At 35.0% G+C, this 17,470-nt stretch overlaps 1 protein-coding gene across 2 annotated transcripts in view; it reads right to left on the bottom strand.

The window, feature by feature from the left end:
- Positions 1-17,470, bottom strand: part of MUSK (muscle associated receptor tyrosine kinase) — a 142,424-nt gene that overhangs the window by 61,880 nt on the left and 63,074 nt on the right. For both annotated transcript variants that reach the window (XM_053558674.1, XM_053558670.1), the window contains one exon: positions 15,242-15,366. In XM_053558674.1, the coding sequence (XP_053414649.1) occupies positions 15,242-15,366 (125 nt within the window). The remainder of the gene's footprint in view (positions 1-15,241; positions 15,367-17,470) is intronic.

A 17,470-nucleotide genomic window follows, 5' to 3' on the forward strand; every position in this document is an offset into this window, starting at 1 on the left:
AATTAAGATATAAATCAAAACATTCCTCTAGCTGAACAATAAAGGGGACACAAGCATTCGGTTCTGTTCAATCTAGTATTGGAAATCCTAGCCAGAGAAATCAGGCAAGAGAAAGAAATAAAAAGCATTTATATCAGGGAAGAAGAGATCAAATTATCCTAGTTTGTTGTTGATATGATCTTGCATCTAAAAAATCTAAAGATGCCACTAAAGGACTCTTAGAATTGATAAATAAATTCTACAAAATCTCAGGTTATAAAATCAATGTATACAAATCAGTAGCATTTCTAAATACTAATAACAGAAAGGGTGAGAGTAAAATCAGGGACTCAAAACCATTTAAAATAGTACAAAGAAAAATGAACTACCTAGAAATATACTTAACCAAGGAAGTGAAAAGTCTCTACAAGGAGAACTATAGAACGCTAATGAAAGAAATTATAGATAATACAAATGAATGAAAAACATCCTAATCTCATGAATTGGCACAATCAACATTGTTAAAATGTCTGTACTGCCCAATGTAATTTACATTTTCAGTACAACCCCCATCAAAATACCAACCTCATATTTCACAGATCTAAAAACAATTCTAAGCTTTATTAGGAACCATAAAAGAGCCCAAATAGCCAGAACAATCTTAAGCAAAAAGAATGAATCTAGAGGCGTTACATTTCCTGACTTAAAATTATACTACAAGACAATAGTAAGCAATTAGCATTGTACTGGTTTTAAACTAGAGACACAGACCAACGGAAGAGCATAGAGAAGCCAGAAATAAAACCATCTACCTACCAACTGATCTTTGATGAAGCAGGCAAAACATACTGGGGAAAGGGAACTCTATTCAATAAATGATGCTGGGAAAACTGGATGGTCATGTGCAGAAGAATGAAACAGGCCTCCATCTCCCACTAAATACAGTTAGTTCAAGATGGATAAAAGGCTTGAATAAAAAAACATGAAACTTAAAAATCCTAGAAGAAAAAGTAGAAAATACTCTTTCAGACATCAGCCTACACAAAGAATTTATCATTAAGACCCTAAAGGCGAATGTAGCAATAACAAAAATAAATGAGACTTAATTAAATTAAAAGCTTCTGCACAGCAAAGGAAATAATCAAGATAGTAATTAGACAACCTGCAAAATGTGAGAAAATATTTGCTAACTATACATCCAACAAAGAATGTCTAGAATTTACAAAGAACTCAAGCAAATCAGCAAGAAAATAAAAAACCTCATTAAAAAGTGGGCAAAAAAGACATGAAGTTTTTCAAAACAAAGACAAATGGCCAATAAACATATTCAAAAATGTTCAACATCACTAGTCATCAGAGAAACACAAATTAAAACCACAGTGAGATACCTCACCCCCGTCAGAATGGCTATTAATAAAAAGTCAAAAAAGAATAAATGCTAGTGTGGATGTAGAGAGAAAGGAACACATCACATTATTGATGGGATTGCAAATTAGTACAACCTTTATGGAAAACAGTATGGAGGTTCTCAAAGGAATAAATGTAGGCTTACTATTTGGTCTAAGAATTTCACTACTGGGTATCTACCCAGAAGAAGTCATTTTACCAAAAAGACACCTGCACTTGAATATTTATCATCGAACAATTCACAATCTTAAAGATACAGAAATCAACTTGGGTGCCCATCAGTTCATGAGTGGGTTAAGAAAATGTGATATGCAATACTACTCAGCCATAAAAAAGACTGAAAAATGTCATGTCTTTTGAAACAACTTGGATGAAACTGGGAAGTATTATCCTAAGTGAAGTGTCTCCAAAATGGAAAAACAAACATCACATGTCCTCATTAACAACTGGGAGCTGAATCATGGGCACACATGGTCATGAAGAGATATAAAGGACATGGGGAACAAGAAAGGGACGAGGGATGAGGGGTAAAAACTTTTGGGTCCAGTGAATACTATTAGGTTGACAGGCACACTAAAAGCACCAACTTAAGTATTGTACAAAATATCTATGTAAGAAAAACATTTACACTCCCTTAATTTCTTGAAATAAAAGAAAGTAATAAATGTACATATGTTTAATATAAAAAAAGAGGACTGTGCAATGCCTTGCAGGCAACTTGGAAACAATCCCCTAATGTTGCCCAAACTTCCACTATTTTCACGTTCACACCTAAGAAAGCATTCCAAAAGACCTCCTCAGTCTCACCAAAAACATCCTTGGTAGGAAAGAGAAGCAATTTTTAACCAGCCCAACCTCTATTCTCCTGGACTTTGTCCAGGTGTCAACATAGTTCAACAGAGAGACCAACAAGTGAGGAGGCTCATGGCTTGATTCTGATGTGGCTCCTAAATGCTTTTCTCCTGCTTCCAGAGGCCTTGCTTCAATCAGTCTATGACTCATTCACAGCAGGTCTTGTTAGTCATAGTTTGGATTTGTTTCCCTTTCTTCATAGATCCTCCTGACCGACAGTTTAGTGTTTTTGATGATCTAAAAATAAAAACAACTCTCTTTGCCCCTCAGGTTTTAAATATCAAAGGGATAAGTTTATACGATTACTGTGAGCTTTGACCAAGGTATGTCTAAGCAAAACAGAGTGTTTAACTTAAGTGACTATACCTGGTATTTATAGCAAATATTCTGCGTTCTCCAAGTCACTGAAGCACCTGAAGGGGTCGGAGAAACAGCTCTGTGTTCTTCCTGAGTTAGTGGTAACTATGTGAGGACGTAGTTAATACACTTGACTGTAGTAATTTTTTTCACTATACATGCATATCTAAACATCATGCCCTCATCTGCCTTAAATATATAAAACTACCGACTCTTAAAAAATATGTACAAAATATCGATAAGTCTCCCTGCAGAAAAATTAAAAATAAATTTTTATGAAAAGAGGCAGTAGAATAAGAAGCTCTATCAAAGAGGCATAATAATTCACACCTGAGATAATGCATATGAAAACTCTTTGAAGGTGGTGTGGTCCTGTGGAGCATTTTTTGTGTGTCACTAATGCTATCTTGAGAGAATCTGCCTCCAGCTATGGATAATCTTTGTGATTATCTTTGGCATTTGACTAAAAAAAAAAAAAAAATAGAAAAATTACATGGCTGTCTTGCTTTGTCCAACAAGCGTAACTTTGAAAATATTTTAAAATATTTATTAGAAGATTTTTGTAATTTTGTGATTTGACCTTAGCATAGGAAGACTTTTAAAAGGTATTCTTGCCTCAACAGCCCAACCTTGTAAATAGTTCCAGTTGGCTGGGAGCACCTTGTGGAACTACTAGAATGTGGTCCAGAAGGGTCCCTGTTCATGAGTTGTGATGATATCTGTCTGTGCATCACAGAGAAAGGATAATAGACTCAGAGACCTTTTCATATTGTTGCTGATTAACACAGCTATAAATATTGGCCTCCTTCAAAACTGGCTGCTGAAGTATTTCACATAAGATTTGTTATGTGCAGTTATTTTGGTTTACGTAGCTAGTAAGATAAAATGATTTCAAAGCTCATGTACTTTTAACCCAAACTACTGCCTCTTAAAAATATGTATAAAATACCAGTAAGTCTCCCTGTAGAAAAATTCAAAAATACAATCTTCAGTATAGATGATTTGACTATTTTACAAAAACCTTCTAATAAATATTTTTAAATATTTTAGAAGTTATATTTGCTGGACAAAGCAAGAGAGCCATGAAATTTTTCTATGTGTTTTTTAGTGAAATGCCAGATTAACAGAGATATTATTAGTATAATTTCAAAGAAATCTGGTTATGGAAATATATGTACAAAGAATTTTGTTTAATTAATTTTTTTTGTTAAATCATAAACACATAGATCATGTATATATTAATGCATTTATGGGGTACAATGTACTGATTTCATATAGAATTAGGAATGTTTACATCACACTGGTTAATATATACCTCATCTCATTTAGTTAGTTATTGTGTTAGGACATTTATACTCTATACTAATAGATCCAACATGTACCCTTGCATTATGCACCATAGGTGTGATCCCACCATTCACCCTCCCTCTATCTGAGCTCCCCCCTCCCCAACTATACCCCCTGCTCCTTCCTTCATCTTGGGTCATAGTTGTGATCTATTCTTGATATGAAAGTGTGAGTGATTGTAAATTGGTTTAATAATAGTACTGAGTACATGGGATATTTTTTCTTCCATTCTTGAGATATTTTACTAAGTAGGATATGTTCCAGCTCTATCCATGTAAACATAAAAGAGGTAAAGTCTCCATCTTTTTTTTAAGGCTGCAGAATATTCCATGGTATAGATATACCACAATTTATTAATCCATTCAAGGGTCGATGGGCGCTTGGGCTTCTTCAATGACTTGGCTATTATGAATTGAGCTGCGATGAACAATCTTGTGCAAATATCTTTGTTATAAAGTGATTTTTGGTCTTTTGGATATATACCTAATAGAGAATTGCAGGATCAAATTGCAAGTATACTTTCAGATCCCTGAGTTTTCTCCATACTTCTTTCCAAAAGGGATGTATTAGCTTGCACTTCCACCAGCAGTACAGAGTGTTCCCTTTTCTCCACATCCACACCAACATCTGTAGTTTTGGGATTTTGTTATGTGAGCCAGTCTTACAGGAGTTAGATGGTATCTCAAAGTGATTTTGATTTGCATTTCTCTGATGATTAAAGATGATGAGCATTTTTTCATGTGACTGTAGGCCATGCACCTATCTTCTTCAGAGAAGCTTCTGTTCAAGTTCCTTGCCCACAGTGAAATGGGGTTACTTGTTCTTTTCTTGCTAATACATTTGAGTTCTCTGTGGATTCTGGTTACCAATCCTTTGTCAGAAGCATAACCTGCAAATATCCTCTCTCATTCTGAGGGCTGTCTGCTTGCTTTACTTACTGTGTTCTGGGCTGTGCAGAAGCTTTTTAGTTTGATCAGATCCCAGTAGTGTATTTTTGGTGTTGCTTCAATTTCTTCAAGTGTTTCTCCTGCACTCTGTCCAAGAATCTTCATAGTTTCATGTCTTAAGTTTAAATCTTTTATCCAGTTTCATGTCTTAAGTTTAACTCTTTTATCCAATTTTTGTTCATGGTGAAAGGTGTGGGTCCAGTTTCAGTCTTCTACGAGTCACCAGCCAATTCTCCCAGCACCATTTGCTAAATAGGGAATCTTTCCCCCAATTTATATTTTTGATAGGCTTATCAAAGATCAAATGATGATAAGTATCTGGGTTCATCTCTTGATTTTCAATTCTGTTCCATACATCTACCTCTCTATTTTTGTGCCAATACCATGCTGTTTTGATCACTATAGATTTATAGTATAGTTTGAAGTCTGGTAGCGTGATTCCTCCTGATTTGTTTTTATTTCTGAGTAATGTCTTGGCTATTTGAGGTTTTTTATGTTTCCATATAAAATGAAGTATTATTTTTTCAAGATCTTTAAAGTATGATGGTGGTGCTTTGATAGGGATTGCATTAAATTTGAAAATTGCTTTGGGTAATATGGAAGTTTTAACAATGTTGATTCTTCCTAGCATGAGTATGGTATGTTTTTCTATTTGTTAATATCCTCAGCTATTTCTTTTCTCAGAGTTTCATAATTCTCTTTATAGAGATCTTTCACATCATTTGTTAGGTAAATTCCCAAATATTTTATCTTCTTTGGCACATGGTAAAGGGAATAGAGTCCTTGACTGTTTTTTCAGCTTGACTATTATTGGTATCTATAAAAGCTACTGATTTGTGAGTATTGATTTTGTATCCTGAGATGCTACTGTATTCCTTGATCAATTCTAAGAGTTTTGTGGTTGAGTCTGGGGTTTTTCAGGTATAAAATCATATCATCTGTGAAGAGTGAAAGTTTGATCTCCTCTGACCCTATTCGTATACCCCTTTTCACCTTTTCTTGCCTGATTGTGATGACTAAGACTTCCATTACAATGTTAAAAAGCAGTGGAGACAATGGGCAACCTTGCCTGGTTCCTGATCTGAGTGGAAATGTTTTCAATTTTACTCCATTAAATATGATATTGGCTGTGGGTTTGCTGTCGATGGCCTCTATCAGTTTAAGAAATGTCCCTTCTATACTTATTTTTTTAAGTGTTCTGATCATGAAAAGATGATGGATATTGTCAAAAGCTTTTTCAGCATCTATTGAGAGAATCATATGGTCTTTGTTTTTTAGTTTGTTTATGTTTTGTATTATATTTATAGATTTACATATATTGAACCAACCTTGAGACCCTGGGATAAAGCCCAGTTGGTCATGGTGTATAATTCGTTTGATGTGTTGCTGGATTCTGTTTGCCAAGATCTTATTGAATATTTTGCATCTATGTTCATTAAAGATACCGGTCTCTAATTTTCTTGTTGGGTCTTTTCTTGGTTTGGGGATCAGGGTGATAGATATTTGCTTCATAGAATGTGTTGGGAAGTATTCCTTCTTTTCAACGTTTTGGAAAAGGTTAAGTAATATAGGTACTAGTTCCTCTTTAAAGGTTTGGTAGAATTGTGATGTGAAGCCATCTGGTCCTGGACTCTCTTCTTTTTAGGAAGATTTCATATAGTTGATTCTATTTCAGTACTTGATATAGGTCTGTTCAGCATTTCCAATTCTTTCTGATTAAGTCTAGGAAGTTGGTATGCTTCCAAGTATTGGTCAATTTCTTTCAGATTTTCATATTTTTGAGAATAAAGTTTTTTGTAGTATTCATTAAGGATTTTTTTGATTTCTGAGGTGTCATTTTGCCTTTGTCATTTCTGATTGATGATATTCTGGACTCTAATTTTCTATTTTTGGTTAGTTTGGCCAAGTTTATCAATTTTGCTGAATTTTTTTAAAAAAACAACTTTTTGATTCATTGATATTTTGAATAATTCTTTGTTTTCTATTTCATTTAATTCTGCTCTAATTTTAGTTATTTCTTTTCTTCTGCTGGATTTGGGGTTGGAATGTTCTTCCTTTTCCCATTGCTTAAGATGTCCCATTAAGTTATTGACTTCCTATCTTTCCATTCTCTTGAGGAAGGCTTGCCATGCTATAAATTTCCCTCTTAGGACTGCCTTTGCAGTATCACAGAGGTTCTGATAATTCGTGTTTTCATTATTATTTTGTTTCAAAACTTTGGCAATTTCCTTCTTAATCTCATCTATGACCCAGCTATCATTCAGCATAAGGTTATTTAGTTTCCATGTTTTTGTATGAGTATGCAGATACCTATTATTGGTGAGTTCAACTTTTACTGTATGATGATCTGAGAAAATACAAGGAATAATTTCTATACATTTAAATTTGCTGAGGTTAGACTTGTGACCTAAGATGTAATCAATTTTGGTGGATGTTCCATGGGCTGATGAGAAGAATGTTTGTTCAGTTTTGTTCAGACGAAATGTTCTGTAGATGTCTGTTAAATCCAATTGTTGTATGGTGAAGTTTAAGTCCAAAATTTCTTTGCTTAGTTTCTTATTGGAAGATCTATTCGATATTTCCAAAGGGGTGTTAAAATCTCCAACTGTTATGGTGCTGGAAGATATTAAATTGCTCATGTCTGTTAGGGTCTCCTTTATAAATTGAGGGGCATTCTGGTTGGGTGCATAAATGTTAATAATTGACATCTCATCGTGTTGAGTGTTTCCCTGAACAAATATGAAGTGACCATCCTTGTCTTTCCTTACTTTTGTTGGTTTAAAGTCTACTGCATCTGCAAATAAAGTTGCCACCCCTGATTTTTTTCTGATTTCCATTTGCCTGGATTACAGATGCCCATCCCTTCACCCTGAGTCTATATTTATCCTTTAAAGTAAGACGAAATTCTTGTATATAGCAGATATTTGGCCAAGAATTTTTTTTTAAAGTAAACTTTGCCCTATGCACACTAAATTACTATTTCCAATACTGTACAATAAAAGGAATATTACACGTACTCTGAAATTACATGTACTCTGAAATTCATCTGTGACTAAATTTCATGATAAAATGAATGGCATTGCCATAGAAGGATGCAAAATATTTCTTAATTGCTTTGGGGCATGTTGTTTGAAATCCTGATCCTAGACTTACATATTCAGAGTTTTTTTTCTTGGCATGTTTACAGACAAGGAGAAAAGGGGTAGTCACAGCTTCTAGAGTACCCATTGTTGTGCTTAGTAGTGTGATATAACTTTAGTTTACTAACTTGTAGTTAGTGAAAGGCCATAGTTCAAACTCTGTTCTGTTACATGCCAAACATCTCCCAGCTCGGCATTAGTCTTCGTGCAGTCCACCAGATGTGATTTCAGAGCTGGGGGCTCCTCTGTGTTCTCATCAATGGACTTTCTGGTTTGCTACTTTCACAACATTAAATGTCTGAACTTGCCTCCATTTCCTGTGATTTGCGTCAGTCTGGGCAAAGTCATCTTGGTTTCATTTTGGACTTGGATAGTATTACCAGGAATGAAACTTGGCAATGCACACTCTGTGACCATAAGAACCATGGATGGTACTTTTGCTTTCTTCATGGAGGAGGGTCATTTGTCATTTTATTTCTGTTTTAGAATCTGAGATGATCTGTTTTGCCTTCTACTTGCTGTGAGTCACACCTTAAATGATTAAGTTGGGGGTGTATGATCAAAACTAACCCAAACTATCCTCTTTTTTTTTTTTTTAATTCTTGTACTCCAGTAGAAAGCTATCATTCATTTTCTAGTTCTTAACTCATGTGAGACATCTGAAAACACTGACTTCTTGAAAACAAACTTTCCATTTTCTTTAGTACTGTTTGTACGTACTAAGACAAATTTACAGTAAAGTTCTTCTGGCAGTCTCCCAATTTTCTTAGGTATCTTTTCACTATCTTGAAAGACTTATGATGACTACAGCAGCTTCCACAGAAGAGCCACACAACACATTGTCAAATAGAACTCGAATTTGAAATGACACTTGAAATTCAGAGAGGTAAGGAAGATCAGAAACTCCAGTTACTTTGTCCTAACTTAACAAAACTTGAGAACATTGGCCCTCATGTCACATTAGAGATCAGTGCAGACTGTTAGTCTGAGAGGTAAATGAACCCCCTCCAAATCACATTAGCTGAAGAGAGGCATTTATGATCTAAGTCTCCCAACTCCCCATCTAATTCTCATTCTACTATATGCCACTATTACAAGCTAGGAAAATGTCATTCATTTGTTGATTTGAAGGAATATAAGACAGATAGATAATAAAAAGCAAGTTTACTAACAAATTACAAGAAAAAATTGTTTTGTTCAAGTACCAGGAAAGAAAAAAAAATTCAGCAAAAACAATCATAGTTAAAACACTAGTAATAAGTGAATTATAAATTTTGGGATAAGACATTCTGTTTTACCATATCCACCAAATTTCACAAACTGACACGCTTTGTTTTCCACACCTTTTTCTTTCCTCCCTTTCTTCCTTACCCATGTTTTATCCCTAGTTATCATAATTTGAGGCTACAGCCTACTGGTCTTCTTAGGACACAGTGTACTGAAGGGACAAGGGTGGAATTGGGTACAAGTAACCAGGACATTGTACCCTATATGTGCATTAATGTACACAGCTATTTAATAAAAATAAAAAAAAATTAAAGCTTTTATTTCATATTTTTTAGCTTATTGGGGGTATAAGTAACAAATGGAAATTGTATATATTTCAGTTCATCATAAGTACAACTGAAGTTTAAGTTTTACTCTCCTAAGTAAAGTATCTCAGGAATGGAAAGGTAAACATCCCATGTACTCAACACTATGTTGAAACTAGTAGATCAACAACTGTAGGCCCACATGAGAGAAAAATACAATTAAATTTAAGAAGGGGGAGGAGGGAAAGGAGGAAGGCATTCTGTGAGTTCCCACCTAATTGACACAATGTAGGGATATACAGCACACTTCCTGGGTGAAGGACTCAAATGCAACTCCAACTTTACCTTACAAATGCAAACAATGTAACCTAATTGTACATACCCTTATATTCATCTGATATTTAAAAAGAGAAGAATGATCATCATAATCAAGCTGATTAACCTATCACTTTGCATAGGTACGTGTGTGTGTGTGTATGTGTGCATATGTTGTGAACAGGATCTACCTTCTTAGCAAATTTCAACTATGTAGTATGATACTGTTAATTCTGGTAACCATGCTGTACATTAGATCCCTTGCATAACTGAAACTTTATACCCTTTGACCAACATGTCTCCATTTTTCCCATCCTCCATCTCCTGGTAACCACCATTCTACTCTGTGCTTCTGTGGGTTTGACTCCGAGATTCCACACAGAAGTGACATCATTTGTTGTTCATCTTTCTGTGTCTGGCTTATCTCACTTAGCATAATGTTCTCAAGGTTCATCCATGGTGAGATGCCTTTGAATGGAGGGACAAATGTAGGAAACTTCAGTCTTCTAAAGCCTCTTCCCTTCAATCTCTCTATTTTTTTTTTTTTTTTGCAGGTTTGGCTGGGGCTGGGTTTGAACCCGCCACCTCCGGCATATGGGGCCAGCATCCCACTCCTTTGAGTGACAAGTGCCGCCCCCCTTCAATCTTTTTTTAATTTTAGATTGTTTAACTTTATTTCAAAACAGTGTAAAAATTATTATAACTCATCATATGGAGATACCACAAAGTATCTTTCTTCCATGCTGCAAAACGCTTCTAAAGTCTAAAGAATGCCAAGCACTAACAATATAACTTCCTGCCTTAACGTCTGTTTTTTACTTTTGTTTTGCTTTCCCGAATATTTGCCCTAATTTTAGTTGCTGCTGCTTAATTCAGTGGAGGAAACCTTATAACTGTTTAAATTTAAAAGAGAGGAATAAAATTCTTTAAATATAAAAGAGTAATAAAAACCATTTGGTCTAAGAATTATGTTATGATAAAAACCCTATGGGATTGCTCATGCTCATCCTTGTAAACACCAAGAGAAGGCCATGTGAGGACAAAGAGATGGCCTTGTGAAGCCATCTGCAAGTCAGGATGAAAGATTTCACCAGAAACCAACCTTGGTCTTGAATGTCCAGCCTTTAGAATTGTTACAAAATAAATTTCTGTTGTTTAAGCCACCTAGACTATGGTATTCTGCTATGGTAACCTTTGCAGACTAATATAATCTTGGAGAAGAGAAAGGCATAATGATATATAGTTCAAGTCCTTGAAGTAATGTGTCTCAGACTGGGTAGAAATAACATGATTCTAATTAAACCATAATTTTAATTGGGCATTGCTTTTTTTTTTTTTTAAGGCATTACAAGCATTACATGCCTTAAAAAAAAAAAAAAAGTCCTCTATTTTCTTGTCGTGATCCTTGCACTAAACACAATTTGGGACACTCCTTTGATTTCAAAATGCTAACACTAATATATTGTGATATGATAATATATATTCACTATAGCCAAAATACCAAATAGTTAGAGACAGATTATGCCAGAGGATATAAAAAAAGGAAATTAGCTGAGCACCAATTAGATGCATTATTAAGGTTTGGGGTTTTGGGTCGTATTCAGAACCACCCTCATCCTTCCCAAAAGACTGATTTAGATATGCACCCATGTCCTTAAGGCATAAAAGAACATCCTCGATGGGCCCACCTGGACGGGTGATATATGTCCCCTGATGTGCTGTGATAGGTTGGAAGTGGGCTTGAGGTGCTCAAATTCTGCTCATTCCAAAGAAATGTCTGAGCCTCGATTAGCTCTGGGAGATAACCTCTGACCTCTTGGAGTATCCTGACTGATAAGAGTGTCTTTGTATACCTTAGACCTTGGGCCATGCCAGATTGTTCATATTAACAACATGAATTATGATGAATACCTGAGATCCTAAGCCATATTGTATCAATTTGACCTTTCAGAGGCTGAAGACTAATTAAGATTAGTCATGTTGAGCACTCTACGTCTCTGTAACCGAGTCCTAGTAAAAACTCTGAACACCAAGTCTATGGTGAGCTCCTCTGGTTGACAATACTTTATACATGTTGTCACACATCATTTTTCAGAGATAAAGATATGTCATTAGACTAATAAAACATAATATCAACTAAGTAGCTGGAATCTAACACAAAAGAAAGAGTTTACCGAAAGGAGAATGGATAAATTTTCCCTACAGACATGGAAAATTCCAAAATTCAGATAGCTGTAAGTAGGAGTGAATTTGAGAAAATTAATTTGAAGAACTTTGGGAGATATAATGTATGCATATAGCACCTGACTAAGGCATTTACCCATGACCTAGAGATTATAAATGAGATTTTTTTGTTGTGGGTTCCTGTGGTTATCAGCTATGGTGGACACTAGAACTTGAGAATAAATCAACATATTAATTAGGGTTCCCTCTGTCCTTCCATAGAATTATGCAGAGCAAAAAGAACAGAAAGATTGGAATTTTGAGAGGAATCCATTTAACAGGAAGCTAAGTAGAAAGAATGTGGAGAAGAAGGAAGCAATAATTAAAGGTATAGTAGAGGAAAATGTTTCTCAGTTAAAGAGAGATTGCCTCTCAACTTGCTCATCTCGAGCTTCGTATCAAAGGAAAAATGTGTAAACTTGCTTGACCATTCTGTAAGCCTGGCAGAATATTATTAACAAAACCTGATCATGATAGCCCATTAAAAGAATAGACCCTTCCCATTTTTGAAAAGAAATGCAATAATTATGAATAAAAATTACAGCAAATTCCAAACAGCACAATTAAAAAAAATTGTATTCAAGAGATGAAAGAATGGTTCAGCATAAACGAAACTCTGCAATTTAAAGTGAAAAATTATATGCTCATTAAAGAGCTTATATAATTGATGATAGGTGTTTTATTTATTTAAAAAATAAATACTACTAAATTAAAATAAAAATAATTTTTCTCAACCTCATAAAGAGGATCAGAAACCAGAAATGGAGTGCAAACCAAAATGTCTAATGTTTTTAAAATATAGTAATAATCCATGATAGATTCTTATTTCAGGTATTCATGTGTTAGGTTATTCAGACCCACCCTCATCCTAAAGATAATTAAAATTATGAAAAAATATTTTTAACAGATGTAACAAACTAACAAAATTTTATTTCCTTTTAGAGAATTCTCCAACTTCAGAAAATTTGAACTTTCCTTTTGGATGAACTTAAGGAATTAGGAGACAAATCAAAACTGAGAGCCCATAAAGATATGGATTCTAATGATATGGAATAAATTAAGATCTCAAAGGACTAGATATTAGGAAGAGATAAGTATGAAATACAAGTGAAAAGTCCAAATAAATAATTACAGCTCATTTTATAATTATCTAGTATGTTCAAGCAGCAACAAACTTTTGAGATTAGTTTAAGGTGGTCTAGGATTAGTAATAGCCACTAATCCCTTGTAGAAACAAGCAAAAATTCTTCCTGGAGGAGAGAACTTCATCTGGGTCTCAGATTAGTATCTTCAAAACAATTTACAGCAGGTAATCAAAAATAACTAGACACACAAGGAAACAAAACACAATGAAAAAGGGCTAGCTGAAAACAGACATCAGAAACAGACCTACAATGGCATTCCATCTCACTGACCTACCCAAGTCTATATGATCCACAATGTCTAGTCATACCACTTAACTCTTTGCTATGCTGATTCTCTTCTAGCCACTCTGATTTCCTTGCTCTGCTGTGCCAAGCGCACCCTTATCTTAGAGACTGTCCAATTATCTTCTACCAGTTATCTCCATAACTTTCCCTTTTATCTCCTTCAGATCTTTGTCCAAATGCATCGCCTTAATCCTCCCCACTCTATTAAAGTTCACCTTGAACTTTCTTGTTTTAAATTTTTTAATCTAAAATTGTTATGTTTATGGGGTATGTGCAAAACTTTGATACAGACAAACAATGTTTAATGATCAAATCAGGGCATTAAGATAACCATCATTTCAAGCATTTATCATTTTGTTGTTTTTGGAAATTCCAATCCCATTCCTCTAGTTATTTTGAAATAGATAATATTATTAACTATAGTTGCCATATTGTGCTACAGAACCTGAGATATTATTACTGCTCTCTAATTGTATTTTTGTATCCCTCTCTATCCCCCACTCAGCACTACCCTTTACCATCTTTTGGTAACTATCATTCTACTTTCTATCACCATGAGATATTTTTTTTTGGCTCCCACATATGAGTGAGAACCTGCAAATATTTGACTTTCAGTGCCTGGCTTTTTTCACTTAATATCCTTCAGTGCCATCCATGTTATTGTAAATGACAGGATTTTATTCTTTTTATGACTGAATAATATTCCATTATATATATATATATATACACACACACACCACATTTTCTTTATCCATTCATCTACTAATGGATATTTAGGTTTATTTTATGTCTTAGCTGTTATGAATGATGCTGTAATAAACATGGAAGTACAGATATCTCGTCAATATACTGATTTCCTTTCTTTTACACATATACCTAGCTGGGTTGTTGGATCATATGGAAGTTCTATGTTTATTTCTTTGAGGAACATTTATACTTCTCCATAGTGGCTATATTAACTTCCACTTCCACCAATAATGTGGGTAGGTTTCCCTGTTTCCTAAGGTTGAACTCTCTATCTCCTTTTCCTACATTATTTTTCTCCCTGGATTTTGACACTATTCACATACAATATATATTCTCCTATTTGTTTTATTTTATCATCAGAATGTCAGCTCTGTGACAGTATGGAACTTGGCTATTTTGTTTGCTTCTGCATTCACAGGGCCTAGAAGGGTGCTTGATGTTCACATGCTCAATACACATTTGTAGAATGAATAGATGAATGCTTATGTGTGAAGTGCTTAGAACAGGGCCTGGTTAAAAAATAATCACTTAATATACATCAAGTTATTATTATACTACCAAAAAATGTAGAGAAGAATGTTGAACTGACAGACATGGATTCTGATGGATTCATGGATTACTTTTTTTTATGAAAGAAGATTCCAGCAGTGAACTAATCTTTTACTGATGACTTTTATGAAAATTATTTTACTTGTGTAGGAAGATATTATTATCACTTCCCTATTACACAAAAACACAAAGAAATAATTTTCTACTATTCCCCATGGTATAAAGAGAAGAGTAAACTACGAGAGTTCAATTTCTATAGCAGTGGTTCCTATAGCAAAGATATTAGAAGGCCCCCCAAAATGGTGTAGGTGGCACCAATGATGGAGGTCAGGGTCCCTCCACAAATACATGGTCTATCCCGAAATTCACCACATATGGTGCTTCTCCAGACAAGTCCCCACACGTAAGACACTCACAGCATTTCCGTTTTCAATCCAGGTGATGGTGGGGACAGGGATGCCTGTTGCTGTACAGCGCAGGGTCACAAAGGAGCCAAAGGTGACATTGTGGGATTCAGGAGCCCTCAGGATTCTGGCAAAGACTGTTAGGAAGACAGATGTGGTGAGTGATCCTCATATAAGGAATGGCCAAGTTAGAATGGTTTTTAAAAATGCAAATCAGAACACATTTCTCCTGTGTGCAGTCCTTCAGCATTTCCCTCTGCCTTAACAACCAGACACCATGGCCTGGCCTCCAAGCCCTATTGGCCAGGATCCTACACTTCTCATCACTTCAGGACACACTGGGCTTTCTCCCAACTTGGAAAATTGCTCTTGTTGCTCTTCTTCCTAGAATACTCATCCCCCACTTCCACACGTGGTAGATTGCTGGTACCATTCAAAGGTCTGTTTAATATTCCTCAGAAGGGCTCTCCTCAATACTCATTCTAAAGTGAAACTCTCCCCTCATTCCCCTTTTCATCATCCCACTGTCTTTATAGACCTTGCCACTGTCTAAAATTATCTTTCTAATTTTTTTACTTGGCTGTGATTTCCCTTCCCCATTAAACTGTCTGAAATTTGAAATCTTGCCTATTGTGTTCACTGCTGTATGCATTACCTGTCAGAGTTCCTGACTGAGTAACTCTGATGGTATTTTATTGAATTAATAAAATAATTAATTAATGCTTTACACTCTCAGTTGTATCATAGTGGGAGATAGATGAAGTGTGTCAAATTTTTCAGATCATAAGATGACGTACTGGGCAAAAGTAAAAAAGAATATTTTAAGTAAAGTGTAGGCCAGAGAATGAGTAATTTATATTTCTTCTTGAGGCTGAATCCTCACTGATTAATAAGAGAAGATTCTTTTGTTGTATAGAGAAATTTTACCTTTAACTCAACAGTGGGTTTCAGAATCACAGTGTACAATAAATTGGAATATACTTAGAATCACAGAATCATTAAACTTGGAAGAGACTTCAGAGATCAACTAGATTCTGACTTTCCTTTTAGATGTGGGAACTGAATACCAGTTATCTAAATTGATTTCCAAAGGTAACAAAAGTTGTGGGTGAGGAACCTGGAGCCAGGTCTTCCGGCTTTGAATATGATTTTCCTCTAAACTACTATAAAATCTTTTTGATGGCCTACTTATACTGTAAATATTGTATTTTGTGCTCCTTTATTTTGATTTCTGCGACCTAAGCATAGAACATAATATTAGAGTATTGAAGCCTCATTTAAAGTAACATTATGCTTTGAAGCTTAGTCCTTCTAGTTAGTCCTTGAGATTTGTGAAATTTGGATTCCAAAATAAAGTGTGCAGAGATACTATCCACTAGACAGGAGATATTCAGGACAATGATAGTTCAACCAGAGCAGTATTGAAAGTTCGTCTGATTTTTAAACACCTCTCAAAAAGGATTACATAATTCAAAGACATTAAGGGAGAAATGATTTGACAACTAGATGCTTTCTGAAATTTTGAATTAATTTGACTTCCTGTCTTGATATCGAGAACTCTAAGAGATGGAATATGGAACCATCTCTTTTGGATATACAAATATTAGGCCTGAAAGCCAGGGAAAAGGAAGATCAAGAAAGGTGCTGTCTTCAAGGCAACCAATAGTTTAAAGAGACAAATAACAAAAAAACAAAACAGTATTAAATGTCCAATATGTAGTTGAATCTGTCTCCCCAAACCAAAACTGAGCCTGATTTTAAGTACATCTGTGGTCTAATGGCCAATCTACAGAAGTCAGAGGGTTGAGGAATATGTTAAAAGAATACCACGGAGGTGCAATTCAATCAAATTCAGAATGTAGAAAATTTAACAGGGCAAATTACTTAGTTTCCTTGACAAGTAAATAGCATAAGGAGGAAAAAGGAAGCATAATGTATTATAGATTAAAAGAAACTTAGGAAGCATGTTACCCAAATGCAGTATGTTGCTCTATTTGAATTCTTATCCTCCCAACTCCATCTACGTTCCTAAGTCGTGGATTCTTGACAACTGACACAGACTGAGTGGGATCCTAGTGAGTGTGCACACAGATATTGTTCTGTGATACCAGTAATAGGGATATTTGAGTTGATGTGCATCATTTGGCTGAAATACTCTTTGTCAGGGTTGAGGCTATGCTTGTATGTCCTAAGTTTTTTTGTGAGATTACTACAATGATTATCTTATGGGTCCCATTTCCT

Source organism: Nycticebus coucang, chromosome 2, assembly GCF_027406575.1.
Source record: "Nycticebus coucang isolate mNycCou1 chromosome 2, mNycCou1.pri, whole genome shotgun sequence".
NCBI lineage: Eukaryota > Metazoa > Chordata > Mammalia > Primates > Lorisidae > Nycticebus > Nycticebus coucang.